Below are 26,573 nucleotides of genomic sequence, written 5' to 3'. Positions count from 1 at the left end.
CGAGGAAGCGTTTGAGGAAAAATACATTTAGGTGTTTTATGTGCTGCTGTGAATATTTATTATACCAGTCCTCGAATTTACATATTAAACATTTCCCATTTCATCCCCCCACGTGATAAACAGAAGACCTGCGAGCGTACATTCATCTTAAGCTGGCTGCTGCCAGCATGATTCCCTTTAGTACAGTGACTGGAAGAGTTTCTTCTACCAAAGCGGGACATCAGGAGAGATTTCATGCAAAACACCTCCCCCTGCAGCTCACCTAGCAGGGCTCTAAAAATACACGTGCTCAGTCTCAAAGTTACGATGCACGAACAAGGGTAACGAGCAAACAGGGCCTCTGGGCAGTCCCCACTCTCTTCCCCTACCTGGTGAGATCCCACACACCTCCTCAGAGCAGGGAGCCCTTGATATCCCACCACCTCCTCTTAACCTACAGGACACTTCTCCAATCACCCAGCATCTCAGCAGGTCAATTCCAAGCCATCAGGTCTGTCCCTACAGACAATTTCAGTACGCTGAGAGCTAGAAATGCTCTCAAGTTATTCAGGAACAACAAATTGCATTAGTTACGTTTTCACAAGAAATCAGGAGAAAAAAAGAATACAAATACATGCAGGCATTCAGGCTGCCAAAACAACCAGGGTAATGGTGGCTAGTCCTTACAACTCAGAGCCACTTTGGCTGAAAAAAACCCTCAGGAACTCTGGTTTTGTTCTCCTCAAAGCTGCGTCACAGACATGATCATCAAGATGCTACTTTCTGCTGCACTTATCTAGAAGTCTTCTCTGAATGCCATCTATCTTTATGTATATAGTTTTTAGGCTCAACACCCCAAAGTAGATGTTAATGTGATTATCTAGTGGAGTCATCTGTACCCTTCACCTGAAACCACGTTGTATTTCAGCTCCTGTGGACCATTTGCTGGAAGGCAGCATACATTTTTGGCTACAAATGAAATAAGCACACTGCCCACTGATCCTTTCAGATGCTGCTCCATATCACAGTTACCAGGGGATTCCCAATCCCAATTCCAGCTCCACAGACTGTGTACACTTGCCTGCAGCACACAGAATCTTCAGAATCTACAGATGGCAGAGATATAACTTGAGGAGTTAATTTGGCAGGCTTCTTCATTAATCTGGGTGATGCTGCTTCTTACAAGTTCTCCCCAGAACTGCTTCTATCTTACCGAACAGAAGGCTATAGGGAGTTTTGCATTAGATGATACGAACGGAAAACAAATTACCTATGACCAACAAAAATACCAGAAGGCTGCTTTCTTAAAGCACTTACATGCCAAGACTGGTCCAGGGCCATGCTGCCAGACAACAGCTGAGTCCTTTCCTCAGTACACAGAGCATTTGTAGGGGACGTCTCGCTCAGCCAAGAATTTATTAGATGAAAATTAGATTAATTTATCTAACTTTAAGACCTCTGTCCTACTGGTACGTTTGGCCAAAAAGGGCCTAAATGTTCCACAAGTCTGATTGGCATGAAGTATGGTGGGACCAGGCTTCTCTTGGGAGATCGCTTACTGAATTTTCTTTTGCCACTTATAGTTCATTTCCAGTATGTAGAAATAAAGCAAACTCCAGCAGCTTCAAGTGCTACCTAAGATGATTTCAGCATAGGTGACAGAGAAATAGAAAGGGAACAATTTGTTAGTGGCGTAACCTCAGCAGCATGATACCAAGCCCTGGATGTTCAAACAAGCATCCACCCAACTTGTTCCTGCGACACGGAGTTCACCACAGAGAGCTGCAGGCACCACCACCAGCAAGTATCTGCTGAGGATGAAGAAATAAAGAGTGGGGTTTTTGTCTGTTTGTCTTTTTTTAAGAGATGCCCAGCAGTCGGAAGGTTAGATGTACCAGAGACAATCCAAACTAGAAAGCTTTCCTTTTACATTTATCCAGAAATGCCCTTCAATGAGAAATCGAGCCCCTCCCTCCTCTAACTGCCAAAACGAGATGCTTGCCCCCACCCACCACACTGAAGTACTCCTCCTGGAGGCACTTTGTGTCCCCTCCCTTGAATTCTCCTTTATATATTTCCGCCATCGTGTACCTCAGCTCATTCCATCCTTTATTCCCCTCAAAGACTCATCTCCCTCCGTTACAATTTCCTATTTTCCCCTGTCTCCAAGACACCTCCCACAAAACTCCCACGTTTGTATCTGGGAGGGGAAGCTACATCATCTCCATTTCCACTCCTCAGCTTTTCCTTGTCACCAAAACCCCAACGTGCCTGCACGGTCCTCTCCTGCCACGTTGTCCTACAGCCCAGCAACGACCAAGTGGGAACTTCTCAAACACAGTGGGAGATGGTGCCTACACATGCCCTTCCTCTGCATGCTTCTGGCAGTGCCAAAGTCTCCTGCTTTCTGCCTCCTTCCTACCTGAGTTCACTTCCCAAAGTTGGAACAAGGGATGTCCAGCTCTTCCTGAAGACACCAGTCGTGTGGAATGACTGAAGGCTGGAGCCATATGAAACCAATCCAGCTCTCGTGGTTCTTTCGACACACAGTAAGTGAGCACAGATTGGCTGCAAATTCAATCCAGACTTACAAACCTCAGCAAACGTTCTTGTGAACTGGATCCAACCTTCAGGTTTGTTTCATCCAGTTTCAGGTTGCATCGTGAAAGTTTCACTGTGCCCTACATGCCGCCCCAATAAATGATGTCTCAAACAGAATGAGGACATCAGCAAAAATGAAGAACTCTTCAGATAGCAATGTTTTAGCTTTATACCATATGTGAGAACATGCACGGACAAGCAGCATGCATACAATTACTGCTGTTACAAATCAGAAATTGTTCACAGTTAATGGACTTCTACTTTATTGCAATTTTTGCCAAGAAACTATTTTCAAGAAGTACCTCTGCGCCATATACCACCACCCCCCCCCCATCATCATCATTTACAAAGCAACTGGGAGCCTTTTCATCACAACACGAGCACAAAAAAAGCCAGCATGCTTTTCAGACATTCTGGATGTGAAACAACCAAGCCCAGTTTACTGGAGCTATATTGTCTGCCTCCATACATCATCACTGAGGTAACAACGGGGAAGGAAAAATAATGCTGAGGAAACGACGTCTTTTATGGATCGCACGAATACAATGCCAAAATGCACTTAACTGCCTAGCTCATTGAGCATATCAGATCTTTTCCTATAAAGCTGTTACCACTGGCCATGTTTCCTTACTTCTCTTCAAGTATACTTTAACAATGATTGAAGTAAGTAGTTGCTAGACTTACTATACTTTTGGGAAAGGACGTAGGTTTTTTTTTTTTCCTTTGCACACCACACAAGCAAAATATTGTAAATTTTGTAGTCAGAGATCAAAACTAAATCTGTGCTATAATCAGTTTGGGGAATGGTTTAATCCCTGCACGAAAATATTATTAAAGAAAAAATAAGCTCCGTAATACTAGAGGTTCAAGTCATGTAGGAACTATGTAAGCCACAAGATAGCCCACTCCGACCTCCCACAAGCAGCACTCCGCTGAGATCACTAAGGGAAGTCCTCATTTCTGCAGATGTGATTTGTAAAAGATGGCACTGAGAAACTGCAACAGGAAACTTCCATAGCAGATTTGGAGGTTGACACACCTGAAGTCAGTGCAGCATGCCAGCCTGTGGCCCTTACTGGACTGGCCCCTAAATCTGAAGGGAAATCACTGACTGAAAGGAATGTACACGCTGCTTTCCAGCGGGGCAGCTATACTGCCTGCAATTCCAGGTTTAGCTGTGCTGAGTTTTGCTGTTCTTACTAAACCAGATGGACAAAATCAAAAGGAGTTCCAAACACACAGCAACATCTCACAGGTCCTTAAAACGTACCATGCAAATGATCAGTTACGTGCACAGCACCTTAGGTACCAGTAAAAATAAATGAGGTTGCACTAAATGTAGAATTTAAAAAAATGAATTGTTACCTTTTGATTGTATGTTTCTGTCTAAGATATTAATTTCATACAACGCTGCAGATTTCTACAAATCCTTTCTACATTAAACAGAACAACAACAACAAAAAGGGCAATATGGGAGTATATAATGACTAAAAACTATGAAAGAGATATCAGTATAGAACATATAAAAATTAAAGGAATAGGTTTTGGAAAGCAAAACAAATGGGAAGAGGAATTCTAACTACTCTCCTTCATGCACTTGAAGTCCCCCACAAAGTTTTCACTGTGTTTTCCGTGGATGATCAGAATTACATTTAGCAAAAGATCATTTCTCATTACTGAAAATGGTTAACACTCTTGGTTTGTTTTCTTTTTATTGAATGACTGCTACGTAGCACAGAGTGCAAATTCAGGGAATTTCTAGGATATCAACATAGCTGAAGATATTCAAAACAGGCTCTTGTATTCAAGCTCTGTGCTTATAAAGCCAACTGTTAGAAAGTTGGAATCATCCCTGATAATCATGTATATATAGGACAGGAACCTCTTCCATCACCTCTTGCAAACAGCACTGCCCAGCTGACCTGGTGTAAACTGCTTAACAACTTCTGGTAAATATTGACCTAGAAATGGGATGTGAGCAAGTGAGATAAGAAATAATACAAAAGGAGGTCACAGATAAACGCATAGAATCAACGTTTTGAAGAGAGGGAGGTTTTTTGATTGGTTGGTTTTTAATTTAATTTTATTTTTTTTTGAAGGAGTGCTTCATGTTGGAAGTCAGTGCAGGGAAGGAAAGCGCTTGTTAACTCAACTCTGTTTTTGTTGAAATTATTTTATATTGTGTGTAGCAGGGGAACTTATCACAAATTGTCAAAGAATGCACCACCACAGGGGTAACTAGAAGTCAAGAGGAACGCTCCCCATGTCTAAAATACAAGGCATAAAACCAAAAAAATCCCAGCCCAAGGTTGTTTTTTTTATGCATGTTAATGATTCAAGATGCATGGTTAGTCCCCAACATTGACACTGGCAAAGAAGAAACGTGACTTATACGCAACTGTGGAACAACCTTCCTCTTCTGCACCTCCATCAAGAACTCCCTTTCATCAGGGAAACTTGAAGAGGCTGGGGGCAGGAGGAAGAACAGAAGGCAGTAGAAGCAGAAGCCAAAGTGTTAGAAATTCTTGAGGTTCACCATTAAAAGCAAAACAGGCTGCAGGCCTTGTTAGAACAGTTTCATTAGAAATAGAGATTAACACATCTGACACATTAAGAAAGTCCAGGAAAGGACTGTGTGGAGGAGAAGCTAGAAGAACAAATAAAACATACCAAAAAGACTGTCTACATCTGTAAATGGAATTTCAGTTGTAATAATTTCTGTCTCTGCCTGTATCCTCATCATACACCACTTTTCGAAAAACAATGTGCCTGATTTTAGAAAAGCAAACAAAGCCCTGGCAATAATAAAGAAGGAAAACCTTTCTCAATTCACCAGCAAATTAGAACAAGAAATCTGGTGTCCTCAAATGAATTGCTCCAGGGAAACCAAGATTTGGAAAGTATTATGTCAGCCTGATTAATTGGTCTACAGTCAAACCAAATTAATTGAATAAAGCCTCCTTTCAATAGCATTTGCTCAGTGAACCAAGCAAATGATTTGTTAAACTACTTCAGGCCACCTTAATTCAACATAGGTCACTTGGACAACACGTAATGCCAATGTACAAAATAACTATTGTTAAAACACAATGAATTATGTTTTAGAGCTAGACTTTCTTAAGTCAAACGTATTTAAGTGTCCATCCGTATTCACAAATAATTCCAACAGCTGTATATCATAAGTGGCTCATGTATGTGCACCCGAATGTGCATGCTAACCTCCAGCTAAGTGCCAGTTGTGGTACTCACACATCTCTCCATAAAGATTTCCATTCTGCGGTGCTATTTCTACTTTGTTGTGCAAATCCTTCACTTCTACCATCTTGTACAGCGTCCTCCCTTTCTGAGGTGGGGACCAGAAACTTCAGAAAAATTCAAGGTCAAGATCTGAACAATGCATCCCCAGCTTTTGCATTTATGAAAAAGAAATGAAGTCCTATGGTTTTGTATATTTTTCTACTCTGCAGAAAAATTATTTTCTGATTAAGTGATGCCATGCTATCTTAGCAAAAACAACTAGATCAAAAAGGATTTTCCACAGATGACATGCCAAGGCTTCCTCCTCTTAGCATTAACAACACTGCCTGTTTATGAGAGCAGCTCCAAAGGAAACTCAAAAGCCAAACAAAATTCAGTTACACAGGAACCTTTCTTATTCTGTTGTTCTGACCCTATTAAAAGTTCTTTCACTATAAAACACGTGCTCACAATCCAAGCGGTCAAGCATCACTGATTCCTTGCCACATGCTGCTGATGTTGTGTATCTCACTGGGTAACGAGATACTGCATACCTCATTGCTAGTTTACTCTCACATTTCATGGATGGATATCGGGTGCTTTCAGCTGACTTCAGTTTCAACCTTTGGATTTTGTTTGGCATTTCCATGACATGAGCCAGAGTTTAGATTCCAGCCCACAGCACAGGTTGCTTGCAGTTCGGTATTAAAGGTGCGTGGTGACTGTTACAAACCGTGTTGTTGCTCTTCTCACAGATCGGAGAAATGCTTCTGGGAGATGGTTCTCAGAGGAGGCCTGCGAAGTCCCTTGCTGGCTGCTGAACGCACCCCTCTCCTGTTATTAGGGAATAAGGGAAGAAGCCAGCTCCATCAAGCTCTCCACCTGGCCTCCATTTCTTTGGACACTGGAGTATTGCAGAGGAAGTGGTGGGATAATGAATGCATCCTTGCAGGATACACAAACTTTCTTTCTGGCTCACAATCAAATTGGGAGGTCAACTCAACCGCAAAAATATTTAACGAAAATTAAGGCTGAAGCTAACACTTTGGAGTAGATTTTATGGAGCGGAAGATGACATCAATATTCTTTCTTCATGAGCCAAGTTCTCCAGGACTGAGTATGGTCTCTCATGGGCACTTAATCCCTACAACTGGCTGCTCTAAAGGATGTCCTGGGCAGGCTCCGTGTACAACCTCCGAACTGCAGCTGTAATTCTGCATGTCTGCAAGAAGGTACACAGACACTGTGCTACGACTCACCTGGCAGTCCCCCTCCCTCCCTACACACTAAATTATCATCCATGTAAGTAAACTTCAGATTATTAAAAAAATTAAAATTTAAAATATCAGACCACAGTCAACGTCTACTACAACTGGCTGGTCTGGACCGCCTCGGGATTTAACAGGGATGCTAAATTCCCCAATCTGTAAGTCATTACATTTAGCTAAAATGGTTGTGACAAGCGTTGAGCAAAAACGCTGGCCAGGGAGGAACTTTCCTAGAAAGTCTGTAATTTCCTGTGTGCAATGTTTTGTTGTTGATGGCGATTTAAAACAAAATACAAAACACAACAACTAACAGATAGGAGATAACTAGCTGTCTCCTGCAGCCATTTCTGTGCACGAAAGGTGGGAAGAACAGCTGCTGTTCTCAGCTATTTTATCTCTGATTATACCTGAAAGAAAACTAATGCACCAATGATTCAACGTAAAATCTTTGATCATTTTTCACTCTGAAATGAAAGCAGAAGTTTCCACAGCTTCTTACTTCTGCAGAGGATATGAAAATGGTGCGTTAGTGTGGTTTTCAAATAGCTCTGCAAGCATGTTAAATAGCTACAATATAAACAATGAACATACTTTATTACCAGAATCTAATGAGAATAAGGGCCTCACTGTGCTAGCATACACAAATGATACTGAGAGAGCTGTTATCCCACATATGAATGACAATGAAATATCTGAATGTAAGTGTTTTTCGTAAGACAAACACGCAGTCCTTCTAAAAGCACTACTACCGCTTAAGTTTAAACGTGCTTATTTAAAAAAAAAAAAAACAAAAAAAAAAAAAACAGAGAAATATATATAAGAAGTAAAAGAAATTGAAAAATTACTTCCCCTCTTCTCCACAATGAAGTGACCTGTGCAGGAGTAAATGGAAAATGTATGTAGAAAACTGGGAATTGAAACAGGATCTGCCAAGACAAAATCCAGTGCCAGAAAGACAAGACTTTTTTTTTTTTTTTTTGGTACGTCACATTGACCAAAGATGACAAAAATCCTGATAACGATAAAAACCCTGAAAGCCTTGACGATTTATACTGATGGCTCTAGCATTTGCTAACCAAACTACACACACACAGAGGTGTGCATAGACATACTCCCCAGGAACGATGAGGACTTGGCAAAACTTCTTTCACTTGAGATTTCTGTGTGCATCAGAAGTCGTGAGATGGAAATTTTTTTCTGTCTCTGCGTTTTCCATACAAACGCTGCCAGAAGAAAGCTAATCACCTCTCAATTAAAAACAAAAAACAACCCCACCACTAAAACATATTCTTTTGGTATCCTACACGTTTTAATTCATCTTGTAATTTTTATTTCAGGGCATGGCATTAGGGCTTTCCTTAAAATGCCAATCTGCTTTTTGATCTTTACTGCTGACATGAAATAAAAGAGCTGTACATTAAATAAATCTTCGGTTTCGCTTAGCTTGAAACTGATAAAAAGAGAAAAGAGAAAACAAAGCCAACTGCATAAATCCTTCTAAACCAAAAGGCATTCCCCGTACCCTAACTAAAATTCATTTCTGCACAGCTTGTTTGAATTATCGTCTGAAGTTTGTCTTGTTCCATCTCCAGAACAAGTCAAATAGCAGAGCATAAAGATATGGCTACATGAATAAAAACACATGATCTACTTGGTCACTGCAAACATAAAAATAAGCTCAGGCAGAAAAATATTATCTGGCAAATGACATGTTACTTTGATCCCTTCGTTTCTGTAGTCTGTCACATGCATTCAATCCAGCAGCTACTGGAAGCATTGGCACGCATCTCCAAGGAGATGCGAATCAATAGTCTGAGGGAATCACTGCACTTTTACAGAGCCGTGATATTTAATTCAAATAAGACAGCATCATGTTACAGAAAAGTTAAATTTCAAGACAAAGGGCAAGAAGTGTGGTAATAAGCACTACAAAATGTATCAAGTCCAAACAGGTGGTAGAGAAAGAGTTTATCGGATTCACAAACTCTGATTTTCTTGTGTGGAAAAACTGATCTCCAGCAGGATTCATAAAATGGAAAAATCTTTCTGGACTCTACCCCTTTTCTTCTGAATCACAATGTGAGAATTAAGACAGTTTATGTGACAGGCTGGAAGAACTTGAAGAGGAGGTCAGGTTCTTCTCTTTTAGTTACCTTTCTTTGTCATTTTGCTTTTATATTCAAAAAGTCAAATTAACTATTCTGAGATTAAAATTCAGTTTTTAAGGGTTCTCATATATTTCCTTGTAGTATGCCTGAATGAATCTACAAGGTACCACCAATAATATATCTTTGAAGTTGAAATCTCTGGCCTGAATTTGAAAGAATCGATTTGAATTTTGACCTCCTGCTTATCAGGTGAATGCTGCAGTGAGTATTTATTTTAGAAGGACATTCTCACTACTTCAGAATGGTTCTATTTTGCATATATTTGCTGAAAACAAAACAAAACATTAAGAGAGCAAGCGAAGAGAAAAAAATATATGTCCAGCCTCACGATTTTAGTAGTTTCCAAGCTGTGCTCCAACAGAAGGTACACAGAAATCAAGAGGAAAAGAGAAGAAACATCAAGAGAAGAAGTGATATTCTATCTGAAGACAACAGTCTTATGATTAAAACAATCTTAGGGATCAAAGAGGAGGAAACTGAATCTTGGTTTTCCACACAGTACACAAAAACCGATCCTCTTAGATAAGAGGAACCAGGAAGAAAGCACACTGCCACTCAGAAAGGATCCTACAGAGCTTTTTGGTGGCATGTACAGTTATCAGGTAGAACCTCTGAGAGGTTAAGAGTCTTTCATTAGCTTCTTATTTGACTACTACTGGCAGCTTACCTCAGGAAAATCTGCTAGAGCAGAACTACAGGAAGAAGTTCAATGTGCTGCTAAAGCTGAGGATGCTGCTGGGTAGCTTTAACAAATTGCTCTACTTACTGAAGAACATGGTTACTATTATAACTAAATGTATACACAGAACTAACTGGCAGAGGAAACCCAATAAACACACAGCACAGGCTGTCCCCAGGGACAGAGAGGATGGAGATGAATGGAAGTGATCAATGGCAAGAGTTTACATCATGTACAGAAAGGAATAAGAAAGACTTAAATTTCTATCGATCACTGAACACAAGACCTTAACAAAAAAGTAAAGGTCAGTGACAAAGAAATAAAAGACCAGTATTGTGCGGCTTGGATACTCTGCTAGGAAACCACAGGGATATAGTCAGAGAGCCATGTCTCCAAATCCAAAACATTCTTGTTATCGCATTAACAAAATGCTGTATACAAAATATACCACTACCTGAAGACTTACCACTTCTTAAAATAACTCAAGTGAACATTAAATCCTGTAATTAATAGCAGTAGAACCAAAATTAGTGTGCTAGACATGACATGGGGATGGTTTGCAGTGGTTAGAACTCCATACGCAATTAATTCCTTTCACAAAAGCACATGTTCACAGAAATGATTGATTTTATTCCTAGCAGTATTAAAGGAAGCTGAGTGGGGAAATATGTTCTGGAGAAGTCAATGATTACTGAGAGAAAAGGGAAAGGAGGGGAAAAGCCTGGAGCCTACAGGAATTTCAAATGCCAACAGTGAAGCAAAATCTTGCTAGTTAAAAATAAATTCTGAATAAAAATAAATTCTGGATAAATTCAAAAAATGTCAGGACCAGCTCAGAGATGTACTTGGGTCTACCGACCCAAGAGTGACATTCAGTTTTGATCACAGGCTTCGTCTGCACTCCTCCCATTTGTGCATAAGAATAAACTTTATAGACATTCAACAGCCTGCTCACAGGCAACACTGAGAACATTCACCCTACTACTCTGTAACTGCTCGTAGGGTCAGTATTTTATTATAACCTTCCTTGAATGACCTCAGTTGTCAATAGAAAACTATGTTTAAAAAAAAAAAGATCCTAGGATTAATGTAATTAACTTAATGCTATAAGTATTGTATCTAAGTAATAGCATTTACAATAATTAGTATTGCTTCTGATCACTTTTTTTCACTGCAATGAGAAATATAAAGGTGTCTTGAACTGTACACAAAGGAAGTACCTCTAAGTAGTACTTGAGGATGTAGGTCCAAGTGCTTGTATGCAACTACTACAGATCACAGCCAGGATCCCACTCAGGTAGTTGCACCTCTGAACAACTTGCAGGCAAACTACTCCTGTATTTACAAGATGAAAGCAGATTTATTGCATCTGCTTTGGTAGTAGTGACTTCAATGTTGACTTTGAAGAAAGAAAAAAAGTAAATAGGAAAATCATCAATACTGGCGACTGCATTAGGACTATGTTAAATTTTGTTTGAGGAAAGAACTTGCTGCAATTCAGACAGTGACCATTACAAGCATTTGATGGAGAGACGGTAAACCATTATGACCTATAATTTATGCTTTGTCCCTCAGCTTGAAAAGGAACGTTATCTGTCTACATGAGGATCGCACACTATGGAAACGGCATCTGTGTGTAGTTACTGAAGGCTGTGGTGGCAGTAAATCTCCAGCAGGGAAAGAGGCTGAGCCTTACAGACATCCACAAGCTGAAGGTTGTTTCAGAATGTAAGTGCACACACAGTGTTGCCATATTAATGTGCCTGAGAAAACAACCTGGGAGTAAAGTGGAAATGGATGCAGGAGTATGTTTCAGGTTCTCTCCTTTACCCTTTCATCTCTGTCTGCTTTACTGATACTTTACCCTCCAACCAGACAACCCCAATTTATGTTTTGCTTTAGCTTACAATGGCCACCATGCCTTAAGGCAACGAGCAGAGTATGGCACACACCCACTTAATCATTCTCCTGAATTTTTCCACCTCTACATGTACTAAGTATACATCTTACACAATTTTGACAGGCCCTGAGAATCACAAGTCCCCATTTTCCCAGGCTCCATGAGAACGTATGGCCCACACAGAACACATTGAATATACAGACCTGCAGAGGGAGATTGGTTTAAGACCTGGAACTCACAGCAGGAACCGAGCTAAGTTCAGTTCCACTTGGAAGCCATAAAAGCACGGGATTAAAAAAAGTGCAGCAGTATCTGGTGTTTGATATCTAACAGTATGCAACATGTTTATGACATGTATTAGGCTACAAAATCTGAGTTCATAGCCTGGGACAACAAAGCAGAACCCAGCTCTGGCATATGTAGCGGGAAATAGAAAGGCATGTCTCGGAGTGTAATGGATATCACTGCTCCCTCAAGAGCTTGAGCTGCTCAGAGCAGGTGGTTTAATGAAAGACATCAGCACTTTTAGAAAAAATTAAAAGACAGTTACAAGACAGCTAAATAGCAGCTGGTTTAAGTAAGAGTCAATTAAGGTTGGGTTTTTGCTATAAGAACACAAATTCTGCACAATTATTTCCCAAAATTAAAAGGGGAAGAAAGTTTGTGGGCAAAACGTAGTAAGCAAAACAATCTAACTCAGTTAAATAGGGTAGCAAAATTGTGAAATTTGAACAGGGTATCACTTTCACACTACTTTTAAAAGCAGTTTCCAATTCTGAATCAGACAATCAAGTCCCATGGCACTTCCTGTTATCTTACAACAGCTTTTCCCTATTTTTTAATTTTTTTTTATTTTTATAAAACTTTCCGCTCTCTCACATTAAGTAAAATAACCACAGAAGCAACAAGGGAAAACGCCCAAGTATATAATGGAAAAAGGGAAACACACCAACATACATGACAACATACCAAGCCTACATATTGCAAGAAAAGTTTTATACATTAAATGAGATCAACAGAAATAAGTGTAAAAGAGGGTCACGGTTAATTTCAAAGTATGCATTAAAGGGTAGGACTGTCTCCAGGAAGAACAGCAGTCACTTGCCAAATAGGAAATCATGTCAATACCAGCTATTCGTAACCGTAACAGTATCATACAGTGGAGAAAATGTAGTCACTTCACCAAGTGAACATCACTTCTTCCTTTCATACATCAGTCTTTCTTTTTCCCCCGCCTGCCACCTTTTTTCTATAGCAAATATTAAACAAAAGCCAAACAGTGGATTCGTTTGTACAAAAGTGTGCTTTATTTCCCCTCACTTTTAACATGAAGTAGAATTAAAATGAAAAAAATTACTTTATGTATGACCAATGAGAGTTCGAACAAACTCATTTTATCCTGAATTAAATTCCAGGTTAATCTTTCAGGCTTGTGAGTTTGTATCTCATGCACTAGGATAGCAAAGATACAAAAGGGAACTCAGATACCATGGATAAAAGCCAATAATCCCATACACAATATTTTCCAAAAATGCATTTCCAAGAGACAACTGACTCTGATTTTTAACCACAGTACATCTGATTGAAAAACAAAACAAAACAAACACATGATATATAAAAGAAGGCAAAGTAAGCCCAGAATAGCAGCATGTTGACTTACAGAAAACAGGAAAAAAAGGGTTTTAAATGAGGAACAGCCCTTCATGTATAATGCTTGCTTAGGAGTAAAAGATAACTTGGAAGACATGCTGAGAAAGGGGCACTGCAACTCCACAAAAACTTACCATCTCTTCCTTCCATGCAGCATGCTGCATGGGTCAATTCTCCCAGAGGAAAAGCAATCTGAGGTACCTCTGTCTCATTCTGTGATAGGCTTAAGTGAGAAGAAAACTAAGGAGCTACTCTCAGGTTGCTCTTTACCATAGTGCAGCCCAAGACACAAGCAGCCCTTCCATTCCTGCATTCTGGAGGTTTCAGTTCTGCTATCAGTCAATAAATGAAAAGTCAAGTCTATTTTCTGTTATTTAGATTAGTGTTTTAAAAGCTGTTTAAGTTTCTTAAATTTTTCAGGTTATATAGGTCTGGTAAGCAAGGTTTTTTTTTTTTTTTTTTTTATATACACTGTAGCTGAAAAACTGTAAAAGTACTATAAAAATTCATATATTGTACTATTATCAGTTGAATTTAAATATTGATTGTAAAAAAAATCTTTTTCCACTCATTTGCATGGAGTACAAGAAAGTGAAAAAATAAGCAATAAGAAATTATCTTGCTTTGCACAAGATTTAGCTTCAGCATAAAACATTAAAACCTCATCTCCTAAGTATTTGAGCAGTGCAACTGAAGGGCTGCTCATGTCCTATATTAAAGTGATTTAAAATTTAGTTGAATTTTAATTCAACTGTCCTTGTAGAACATGTGTTATCACAGTGTCTTATAACATAAAACAATCATAATGAACACGTAAGTGTATCATTTTGGCATGTGCATACACACACACTGTGCAAACCATGATCAATTCTACTTGAAAAATAACCACACTTACCTGTTAATATAACTTAGAGCAACATAGGTTGGCTGCTGAAGTTCTTGTTTCTCTAATACACGTGGGTCTGTATCTGGAATTAAAAAAAATAGATATACTGAATTCATTTTTCTGTATTTACCATGAAACATACAAGACTGCATACTGCAAAGTAACATAAGTGAAGACAAGAGATGTAACAGCTCAACCCAGTTCATCCATATACAGTATGCTTAGCACAGCACAATCATTTGTTCATTCATAAACACAGTATTGCATTACTTTACACAAGAATTTAAAACATCAACAGTGATGTAATTTCCAACTGTCACACAAGCTTTCACAATCTCCCTCATAAATATTAGTTTTCACTGCTTTCCATGATTTACAGTGTTAAAAGGATTTAGCTTTCTTGTTTTTTTAATGTAGTTATTTCTAAATATGGTTGACACATTTTGAGATGTTTCAAGACCCATTAAATCTCTTCAGCTGGGACTTGACTTTTCTTCTCCATCTCTGAGTTTTGCTTTCTCCCTTCTCTGCAGCTTATTTTTGAAGCTCTCCATCAGAAGTCATATAAAAACACACTCGAAGCAAAATGCCTGCCAAGCAGAGCATTGCCCACCAAAAACCCTGAAACAAGCACAATCCAAATCCCTCGACTACTAACTTTCTCATTCAAATGAAAGAATGTTTTCAATCACTATTTTCAATGTCCCTTTTAAGTTTTGCTTTTTTTTTTTTCTGACAAAGAAATAGCTTAAACTAGTTTAAAATTCTGAAACCAAAACTATGTATGCCCATAGTCTAAGTAGTTTACTCATACAAAATTTAGACTGTATTGAAACTTCAAATACAACATTCCCCACATTGTAGAGTGCATCTTTAGGAGGTGATTATGAACAGACTTCAAAAGTTCCCAATGGAACATGTGCATCATGCCTGTGCACACTGCTACATATTCATTAACAATGTATTTTATGCATGACTTTAAAAGCAGTTCTAAGTTCAACTTTTGCTTTTTTAACTATAAAGAACACAAACTGTTTTTACTAAATGGCTGTCCGTAGCACTGCTGCTATCTTTTATGTCAGAGAAAGCATCTATTTTGTGTTTGGGGAAGGAGAAAAAAATAAGAGAAACCCACTCAAGAACAAATAAACATGGGAAGATCTTACAGTCAGGATGTATTTTGGATTGCTCTCACTTCTTGCTGCAACTTTAAGCAAAGATGATCGCAGAAAGCTCATTATCTTGACAGCCACATTTGTTTGACCTCATCAGTTGCTTCTGGTGGGATTTGTGGTTTTTGTTTTGTTTTTAAAACCTGATAAAAGCTGTTTAGGAATCTGCCTCAGCTACCCTATCTTTAGCAAGATTTTTAACTGAAATGAATGGGGACTGTGCTTGAAATAGGTACAGTAGTTGCCCTACTGCCCAAAGCTGATGTCTTTATTCTGTGTGCAGAGAATTCCCTGTCTCACCCCCTCAGAGCTCAGATCGATGCTAATCTTTCTTCCCACATTTCAGTTCCTACAAAGCTCATACTCCAGGATTTGCTAGCATGCCTTATCAAAATGTCCATAAAGAGATAAACACCTTCAAGGAAGGTCAGAGAGGGGAGATAAAAGCCCAAGTACGAGCTCAGCCACCAACCCCAGCCTACTTTCCTTGCCTTTCTGGTGCCTGGGGAAATCCTGCAGCAATTATCAGCACACCATGCTCTGCATTAAACTAACCCAAGACAGCAAAGCATTGGCTATCCTCCCCTTTATCTTTGTAATTCCCTTCCCCTCTCTGAGGAACCGGGGTTTACAGGACGCACAAAGATCTTTTCCTTGTCTTTGTTTCCACAAAACACACAGTCATTTAGCAGGCCAAGCACACAACCGCTGTCATGGTGAACTTTGCTAGATTTACACCTCTGCGGTGCAGGGCCTGCCATGAAACTGTCTCGATACTGCATGTCTGCAGAGCCCTAATCCCCGCCAGGACTGACTGAACACCGCCTCAGCCCGCATTTAGGCCTCTGTGGTTAAATGACTACGTCTTTGCTAATCCAGTGCTTAAGTGGGATTAACCTTCACCTATAAACAACAGTTTCTGCGACTGAAGTAGGCAAAATTAGGGTTGGTTTACATCAGAGCGTTGCTCCTATCTGTGGGAGAGGACAAGGGAAAGCTCCGATGAAGAACCCACCACACTTCATCTGCCTGCCAACAGCCCACCATAATGCTCGCTAAAGATGGAAAAACAAAGACGAAACCCAAAAAACTCATAATTTTTGTAGGAGCTGGTTAGCAGAGCACATCATCTGCTAGTCAGCACCTGTGCAGAGGAACCCCATCTCTCAGGAGATGCCATCTGATACACACTGCTTGGCTGGCTTGTCCCTTTGGCTGCCCTCAGAGCACCCACACCTGCCTGCGGCAACTTCCAGCCACCACCACCAGCTCTTTGGTCACTGCTACAAAATGTCACCGGTTTGCTCCTTCCTGCCTCACCGTGCTCCTCCTCGCCCTCTGCCTTTCCCCTCCCCTGCCCCTTCCTTCACACAGCCCACTTCCCGCTACTCCTCCATCCTCCCCTGCCGCCATCTCGGCCCTTGCTGAGGAGGCCATCACAGGCTGCCCACCTTCCCTCCCCTCAAAACCCCCTGCTGTGTGAACAAAACCTGCAGAGATGTGTATAGCTGCCTGTTCGCCTTGTGCCCCAAGACTTAACACCTACACAATGCACACACGAAATGGTTTCCCCATACCGCCCTCTCACTAGCCTCCCTGCTGTTCACAAAATGGCCCTGTAAAAATGTTTGGTCAATGTTTCCTCAAGCACGCATAGGCTGGTCAAGGCAGCCAAAAGTTGCCTAAATAGTTTCCAAACAGACACCTATAATGGATTAAACACTCACTAATGACGAATCTCTTTCTCGAAAAGTATTTATGCAGTATAACCATGGACTGATCTGAGCTCCCTTTCTTATACTGAAAGAAAAACATCCAGACAGCACGCACAAAAACCACCACAAATTTTGTTTTGAAGGGACTGATCAACAGCTGGCTTTAACTGGTTACTCTGGCTTCTTGAACTGACACGGGATATTGAAGCCTCACTGCTGCATTATTTTTGCTGTATTGCTTTAAATCTAGCAGAACAAATTGCCACCCGCTGTCCATTAGCTGCCTTCATTACTTGTCTCTTCTCATAAGCATTACGTTCCACTGAGTCCATTTCACAACGGGAGGACAGAAAGCACTACGTACTTTCTGTAATGCTCAGGATGTTTCTGGTTTTTGATTTATTTTTTTAAACTTATGGTCTCTTATTTTACTATGGTGTTCGATGTTGAAAACCCTGTGTTTTTTTTTCCTCTAACAAAGTGGTATAAAAATAATTTTTTTGTTGTTGTTGTTGTTCTGGGCTTCCCCATCTCGCTATTAAAAGACTGAACCGTGGGTGCCAACACCCACAAGAGATACAGTTGCTCAAGTAGTCAGGGATTAGACACTTTCAATTTCTCACGTCCACAGAGTGCTCCACACTGGGCAACCAGACAAGTAGCATGAATACATAACTAAGGCTAAAACCATAAATTGCACTGCACCTCCTTTAAACTGCTCAACTGAAGCCAGGCATTTTCTGCAGAGCATGTGCTAACAAAATGAATCACTGACTGCTGAACCAAGCTACCATTACTAAATCACCTCACTCTATGTAGCAATAGCTTTCAGCTTGAAAACGTTGCAAAATCCTAACCTGGCAAAGCATTCGAAAGAGAGCAAATAATAGAGAAGTATACCCATCCTGTTCAAGTACAGTCTTCATCAGATGCGTAACTTTGTTCTATGTGAGTATTCATGCACAAAATACATGCCACATCTGAGCTACAAAATGGAGCAGTGAATTTTGCCCTACCTCTGTACAAGAAATTTATCAAAAGCAACTTCGTGTGAGAGAATTTTCATAAAGTTCCTGCAATTAAATAACTGAAAAATCACCTTTCACCTATAAGGCACATAGAGGACAAACAAATTTCAGTAGCATTATTTAAAAACTGGAAGCATTCTTCTTGTAGTGACTAGGAAAAATGCAAAGTGGCAAAGCTGGTCTCAGATTAAAAAGTAGTGACTTAAAGGAGGTAAAATTTAAACTACTCTTCCACATCTTAAATATGAAGTGTCCAGTGCTGCTTCTACTTCATTGTGCTACCACTGAACGAATGAGCAGAAGCTGAGGTCAATCCTGATAAGAGTCCAGGTACTTGAAGGAGGACATCTAAATCCCTGTTCACATACAAATGAAGTGACCAGACTTTGAAGATGTTTTCGTAGTTGTAATCCTCCAACAGATTTTACTGACACTGTAGAAACAACATTTCTGGGGTAGAAAAAAAATAAAAAGATGAATTCACATCTTCAAAAGATGTAGGTTTGAAAAAAATTGCCATGTCATTACTTCAGCCAGATAGCTGCAACAAAAGCAACAAGATAAAACTCCCCTTGTCAGCCCAAGGGTATTTTTAATCCGTTTCATCTCAAAAAGAGCAACAAAACACCACAAATGTTAGGAAAATAATGGCCCTACAAAGGATTTTTGAAAACACTACAATTCATATTTAAAAGGACCGTGGACTTGAAGTATGATCCATCTCCCAAGTCACTTGGAGATGTTTACGGTAACCTCACCTTTTTGTACGAGATCAGTGCACGTAAGTGCTGGAGCGAACAGCAAATGCAGAGGTTCTCCAGACTCACAACTCGCCTGCTAGAGCAGTCCTACACACATCCCACGCGCCCACCACTGGGTTCGCAGAGTGTCTGTCTTATATTTCACTTGGCCTTAAAAACTGGCTGATACAAGTCTGCTCAGCTAATTAATTAAAACCTACACTTCCCTTGAAACTAGCTCCCTTCACTAATGATGCCAAGGCAAACATTTCTGTTGGCTTCCTCCAAAGTTCACAATTGTTCTTACGCGGGCATAGCTTAAAAAGCCAGAAAGATACATTCAGTGTTACTGGAAACTGGTCCCAATCCCACACTTCCACTGCAAGGAAGCCACTAGGAATTTCACGGTTTCGATTCCAGATAGTCTTATGAATTTGAAGAGCAGGATCACAGACAACTATGATTTCATGGTTGTCAACATGGCTTCCTGGTAGTATCTTTACAGACAAATATATATATATTTAACTTGCCAGCCTATGACACATGAATTCAGAGTTTGTTCAGTTAAGGGCTTCACTCAAAATCCAGCAGGGACATTATTTGCTCCATGCAATACTTCATTTTCATTCATCTCTAAAAGGGAAGCAACTTGTGTCTTGGCAGGTAGTGCTCTATCTCGGAAACAGAAGACTGGAGATAAATACCATGAGTCTGCAAGAGTTTTAAACCCACCTGACTTCAAGAACACCTTATATCTATTTATCTATCTATACATATATATAAACAAGTTTAACTTCTTTCCAAGGGTGCCAAATGCCAGATGGACTTACCAAAATGTATAAATTGGATAAGATGCTAAATGCTTCCACACTTCCAGATAAGCTCTCACTAAACAGATGACTAAGAAAGCTACATTCAGGCAAGTTCTAACACAAAAAACACTACAGTTATTTCAACTCACATTTTCAATGAACACTGGAGACTCCATACTACATTTTTTTTAATTTTTTTTTTTTAGCACATAAGTCTCCCTATTTGGACTACTCAAGACTTGCCAACCTTTCTCAGCTGCCAACAGTTTGTTTCCCCTGTCAAATTGCTCTTAAGTTCATGAAGCCATGGAAAAGAAAACTGACAGTCACAGGCCACCGAAATACGAATGAAGTTCAGATCAAAGCACAGTGTCCAGTGTAGGCACAAGCAATACAGTAGGTGATCTATCACGGCCCTTTTCTAAAGACTTGCAAGCACAAGACAGTGTAAATCTTAACAGTGGCAGATTTCTTACTGCAGATGTAGGCAAGTGGTTATCGAAAAGAAATTCCAAACAGAAGACTTATTTAAATGAAGGAAGCCCCAGGAAAGTAAAAAAGAAAAGTCTCTTCTTAGGAAAAGCACCCGATCCCAAGGACATCACTCCAGCATTTCCCCTTCACTTGTGTTAGCACTGCAGAAGCCGTGAGGCTCAGTCACAGGATGTCACTGCAAAAGGGACCATCCGAAAAAAAAAAAGGGGGACAAAAGTTCAAAGCAGTCTGCTGAAAATTAAAGCACAAAAAACTCCAAGACAACCATAACAAAGAGCATCAATTCACTGCTGCAGCTTAGCACATCTGAAACTCCATTTTATGGACACAAGAACTCAGAGCTCTGTGGTATGAGAAAATGGTTTCTTACTGGTGTTAAAATAATATATGCTATTTTAGATAACCTATACAGAAACCAGTCACTTCTTTACTCTCACAGCAAACAGAATAGTAGAACATTTTTATACAACGCTATTATTGAGCAATACCGCTTCATCCTTGCATGCTGCCACTACTGAATTCAGACTGAGTTCTCAGAAGCAACAGCCATCCTGTACCTCCCACAGTCCAGCTAAAAAAGGTTCTGATTGCAGCTTCAAATGTACTAATTTAATGCATAATTATATTCAAAGGATTACTGGTTTAAAATGGTAGCTCAGTAACATGACAGAGAAGATCATTTGACATTAGTTTATATATATACGTATGTATATGTATGTATATATACTTGTGATGTAACTGTGGACACGAAAAAGATATTTCAGATACAGAAAACAGAAAAGAAAAAGAATGCATGGAATCCAATTGTGGTTCCCAGTTCTGTTAAGATTTTCAAATTTCTGCAATTAAGTTAATTATTACACACTAGTAAGCAACCACAGCACTCCTTGGCTGCTGAAGTCAACCTTTGATTCTGTCACGCTGTTGTCAAAAAGGCAATTAAAGTGAAAAATGAGAGTGTGCATAACTTTCCAGTGCCACAGATTATATATAACACAACACAACTAAGAACAGGACAGAAGTTCCCAATCCAAACACTTGATCAGCTAAGCCATGTCTTTATTTGTTTATTTGAAAATATACTGCTTTGCTATTCTTGTGGTTCTTGTTATTTACTAGCTACTGCCTTATGAAGAGTTTTTCCTTGCTAGAAATTAAAAGAATTTTCCATCCCTCTATCCCCAAAATAATTTAAATTAATCAAGGTTAGCCAGTATCAAATATGCTAGAATAGCTAAGAGGTAGTGGCCAGACCCAATAAATTTGTCTGTTCCTTCGCTTCTCAACAGGACAATCTGGTTGACCAGAACTTGTTGAGGTTGCCTACAGAGTTAGTCTCTTGCTTCTCACCAATTTACATCACTGTAAACCAAGTACAGAATTTGTGAAATTCTTTATTTAAAAGTGAAAACAAAGTAGTGTATGCTCTAAGTGTTCTCAGTGGGAAGCACGTGCATCCTGCGAGGAACACCATGTGTGCTCTCTGCATGCCACCCTGCATCCTCATCCCTTTCCTCAGCCCACTCTTTCCAGCACAGGAACACAACCAGCATCGTCTTCAGCAGATAAATTCAAATGGTGGCTTCTCCTGATTCCATTAGAAGGGGCCCCAATTAGAGATACAGCCCAGAACTCAAGCACAACTGAACAGCTGGCTGCCACCTACTTCAGCCTGCCTTTGACAGAATGGATGGCACTTGACCAACCATTTCTTAACCCGTCTCTCATGCATGCCCTCCTCCAAAAATCTACCCAAAACTCCAGCAGCAACTACAAAGCAGGGAGCCGTGTAGGAGAGTACAGCCGTAATTATTTAGAAGAGCATTACCGTGCACTGTGATTACTGCACCCTCATAATATTCTCAGTAGCTCATGTCTCAGATTATAAAGAGCAATGCTGTAAATCAGATACTTGATTTCTATCCGAACGGAAAGTAATTGCTGGTAACTAGCTGCAGAGCCACAGATGTCAAAAAGGCGTCTCATGATCTTTCAGATGTAGTGAACTGCGAGCACACTTCATGTGCTATGATGCTTTTCCACTTAAGTTAATTAGATTTTACTTGAAACATATAATTATCGCAGCAACCAAATGCAATAAGTAATGGTTATTTTTAATAGGTAAAATATTCATTAATCAAATCAATTGGAGACTAGCAAATTGCTGGAAAGATCCCTCAGAGAAGGAAAAGAACACGAGTCTGCTGCTACTTTATTTTCCTTTTTAAATCGTGAGATGTATTCCATTTTTAAGTATTTGAAATGTTAACATCTTGCTTGCAACTTCTAAGTGCAAATATAAGTAATGAAGCTTGAAATAGAGAAAAATTAGAATGCCATTTTCACTAGATTTCCCAGCATTTAATTCAAGTCACATAATCTCAGGAGGTGCCACTGAAGAGTGCTAAAATAAAGGGTCCATTCTCACTTAACAGTCAAGTAAGCACACAGGACATAACATGTAACGTTAGCATTCCCTAAATGACCACATTTCAATAATGAAATGAACCTTTTTTTCCCCCCTCCACTCTGTGATCAGTTTTTTTTTGTTTTTTTTTTTTTTCTGAGAGTTTTAAAAATGCACATACTATGGAAAGGCACTCACCTTTATTTCACCCAAATCTACAGTAAAAGAGAAATCAAAAAAAAAAAGTGATTTAGAGATATTCTATTCTGAAACCAACAAAGCCGGCTTCATGGCATATAACACGCCCCACCAAACACACACATCAACATGATGCTCTTGTTAATCGTGCTGTAGGTCCTGGCCACGCTCCCTGCCCTCTGCACCAGCTGTAAGAGCACAGCTATGTTGGCAGAGCCCTCTGATGGGGACACAGCAAGAGTACATCAAAAGGCCTTCTCCTGTTGACATAGTTGTATCACCTCCCCAAACGACACGCGAGGCCAATAAAAACATGCTGCCAGCATAGCTGTGACCGCCCCAGGGGTGAGAGGGATGGAGCTGCTGGTCAGGGAAAGCATTTTTCATTCCTTGCGCTGACAGCCTGGAGAGAAAGGGAGAAAAAGGCAGGAGGTTGTTCTCCAACACGGAGACATGAATTTTCTAGGTACACAGACAAACCCCCCCCTATTTCCAAAATTTGTACATTTCTCCACTCTCTAAGATCCTCTGCATCATTTCCCATTACATTTGGAACAAAAAAAGAGAAGGGAGGCACATTTGTCTTGTGGTCAGCATTTTGCCAAAACTGTAAGGAAATAAATTTTTGAATTGGCATTGGATTGATTTAGGGTTGAGTGTAGAGGGTTTCTATGAGAACCAGGCTCTGGCTTGGGCAAATCCATTGGGAAGTTTGGCCTTTTTGGGCAAAACCTGGTGACTACTAGTAACAGAACAACCTTTACAGAAAACCAACTAGAATCCCATGTCTTCTCAAATCCAGGGTATAAGGTAAGTACATGCTTAAATCCATATTCTAAGATAAACAGTTTTGCATAAAGCAGGCAGTTATTTCAAAACAGCTAGTTTTCCTATTAAAAAAAAAATTGAAAATTTATAGGTTTGTGTTTTGCCTTTTTATTATTATTACTTTAATACTCAAAGTCTTGTTCTAGTCTAGTTTTAATAATGAAAACCTGGCTAAGCATTCCAAAACAAATAAAACCCAGTATTACTTTAAATAAAAGTTCAAAATATATATCTTGACAGTTTTGATGCTTGGGGGTTTTATTTCCCAAAGTAGTAATGATCTCCAGGAGTTAAAATAATATAATTATATCCCAACTCCATAGCCAACTAAACCACAACTGAACTTCAGTGGCACATATTTCATCTGCAATGTCAGAAGATCTTCATTTCAGACTATCAACATAGCACTAAATTTTCAAGTGTCATTGAAAACAGGCCACTTTTAATTTTGGCTGGAAACACTAAAATCAACCACTACAGGCAAGGCAGCTAGTATTTCACAAATTAAACCTCTTCATCTTTACCAGGAATCAAGAGGGAAAGCCTTTACTGTGTTATTTACTGTCTCTTCACTCCTCTGCAAACAGTATTTTTGTTTGTTTGCTTTGTTGGTTGGTTTTGTTTTAGAGAAAGGGTTGTAATTAGAAGGAAACAATACGTATTTTTGCCATGACTCACTGAAGCTGCTGTAAGAAACTTATCTTCTGGGCTACTGCTTTGCACAATGTTATAGGAGGCAGCCTGGGTTCCCGATCCTCAGTTGCTGCTGACAGGGAGTGCACAAAACGAAGCAATTTCCTGTAAGGATGAAGGGAATGGCATCACAGCACAGCGATGCCAGCTGTTTCAGGATTGCTTGGCATTGCCCTCCAGAAGGCAGCAACCAAACCCGGTGGAGCTGGAGGCTGATGGCGCACAGATGGGAACCAGCTGCGTAAGAATACCAGGTGCTCAGATAACCTTTGTTTCCTGAAACTGCTCTGCCAAATTCATTTGGACGTACTCCGTCTTGCACAATTTTATTTCACTGAAAATAATTTCACCACCAATGTGCCTTATCCAAGACTGTGAGCAACTCCACATTTATGCCGAGTGCCACCCATGAAATATCCAGCAACAAGCCTACCGCAGGGAACAAGAAACACCCCCACATCATTGCTCAGTACATTTCTTACAAGGCTTTTCCCCTTTCTCTCAGAGGGATCCAACATCACTGAATATATTAGGTTCACATTGGTGTGCTGCTGTGAGATGAAAAATCTATTTCTCTGCACACAAACTGACAATTTTTATTTAGTTTTACTGTATGTCTTCTGTATCAGCTTTTTAAAGCTCAGTATTCAATCACTGGGACAACAAGGACTAGTGTGGAAGAAATTCTTCATGTGCTACCAACTAACCTTGACCTGTTTGTTTGGCCTGAAGCACTAATGGTGGAGTAGATCCCCTGCACCTTTAAGATCTGTTCTTTTAAGAGATAATCTTCAAAGCATCTCCTCCTCCTGAGGAGTACCAGGGTGAAATAGGTTATTTAATGCATTGAGGTTACCACTTCAACTCTAGGATCCTCAGGCACTGACTGCCTTGGTGTCCTCACGTGGATGAAACCCAGCCACCTTGGCGCAGCTCCGAGCAGGCACTGGCTTGCAGAGCTGGGGCGAGGGGAGATCTCCCAGCCTGACTCCGCAACCATCTCTAACACCACACCAGGAGCCGACTCGTGCCGTGCTCCAGGGCTGGGCTGCCTCATGGCCGCCATGTCACCACCTTGTGGTGGCCCCCGCGCCGCTCCCCTGCCGCCATTTGCCATCCCGCTGAGGCGGCGGGCATTATTTCACCTCAGGTGATGGGAAGGTGTTTCCAGCCCGGGTAGTTTTGCTGTCATTTGTGGCAGGCGTGTAGCCCTCGGTGACGGCATCTCTGCTGGCTCACGTCGCAGAAGAGGGGGGCATTCAGCAGCTTTGGTCTTCACCTCCATGCCACATCCTCCATTCAACTTGGGACTTGCAGCATTCTCCGCTGCTTACCTATAGTTTTATTGCCCCTGCATTTAGCTACTTCTTTGCTATTGTTTCTTGGAAAGGGATACTTTTGCTACTTGTAACAGCTCTGATACAGAGAAAACCCTGATCACAATGAATTAAACTAAGCCATCACATCTTTAAAAGACAAAACTTAAGTCAGGGGATGAAAAAAAATAAGTAAAAAGATGAAGGGTCACTTTAAAATAATAAATTCAGATAAGTCTGAAATGTTGACAGTAAGTAGAAATTTAAGGAAATCAAAAGACTTAATATCAAAGGTGCTTTAAGGCCAAGGCTCATTCTTAAATACATTTCACTTTATTACCCCAATCAAATGCTGTCTTCAACAAATAAACATTTGTGGGAAGACAAAGGGAATGCTGCAAGGTGCCAATTCCTTTAAAATTACAGTATTATTTTTTGCTCACACGTAGACTTTGAATATAGAATCATTAATCTAATAATCATGCTAGTGAACACAAAGTTAATTTACCATAATATATTTTTAAAAAACGTTTACAGATAAAACAACTGGATGAGTACTCACTAAAGAAGATAACAAAACATTACATTCAGTTTCTGAGCTTCCATTTTTTCCCCTGACATTCATGCAAGCCAAAATCATCTACATTTCCTTCACGTTGTCATATAATAGAAAGCAACAGTAGGACACCACATTTTTGGCAGGTTAAATTGGTGCTCGAGATTCAGAACACTCAAGATTTCCTGAGAATGCTTCTCAAACAAGGAAAGCTCCCTCTTCTGCTCTGAAGCACCTGACAGGAT

The 26,573-nt window shown here is 40.0% G+C and overlaps 1 protein-coding gene across 1 annotated transcript in view; it reads right to left on the bottom strand.

The window, feature by feature from the left end:
* The window catches only part of JAZF1 (JAZF zinc finger 1), a 183,661-nt gene that overhangs the window by 70,552 nt on the left and 86,536 nt on the right, over window positions 1-26,573 (bottom strand). Inside the window, exon 2 of the mRNA XM_027450981.3 lies at window positions 14,378-14,450. Coding sequence (XP_027306782.2) covers window positions 14,378-14,450 — 73 coding nt within the window. The remainder of the gene's footprint in view (window positions 1-14,377; window positions 14,451-26,573) is intronic.

The sequence above is a fragment of the Anas platyrhynchos genome, chromosome 2, assembly GCF_047663525.1.
Source record: "Anas platyrhynchos isolate ZD024472 breed Pekin duck chromosome 2, IASCAAS_PekinDuck_T2T, whole genome shotgun sequence".
In the NCBI taxonomy this organism is placed as follows: domain Eukaryota; kingdom Metazoa; phylum Chordata; class Aves; order Anseriformes; family Anatidae; genus Anas; species Anas platyrhynchos.
The sequence above is the reverse complement of the archived record's forward strand: the minus strand, read 5'-3'. Positions and strand labels throughout refer to the sequence as shown.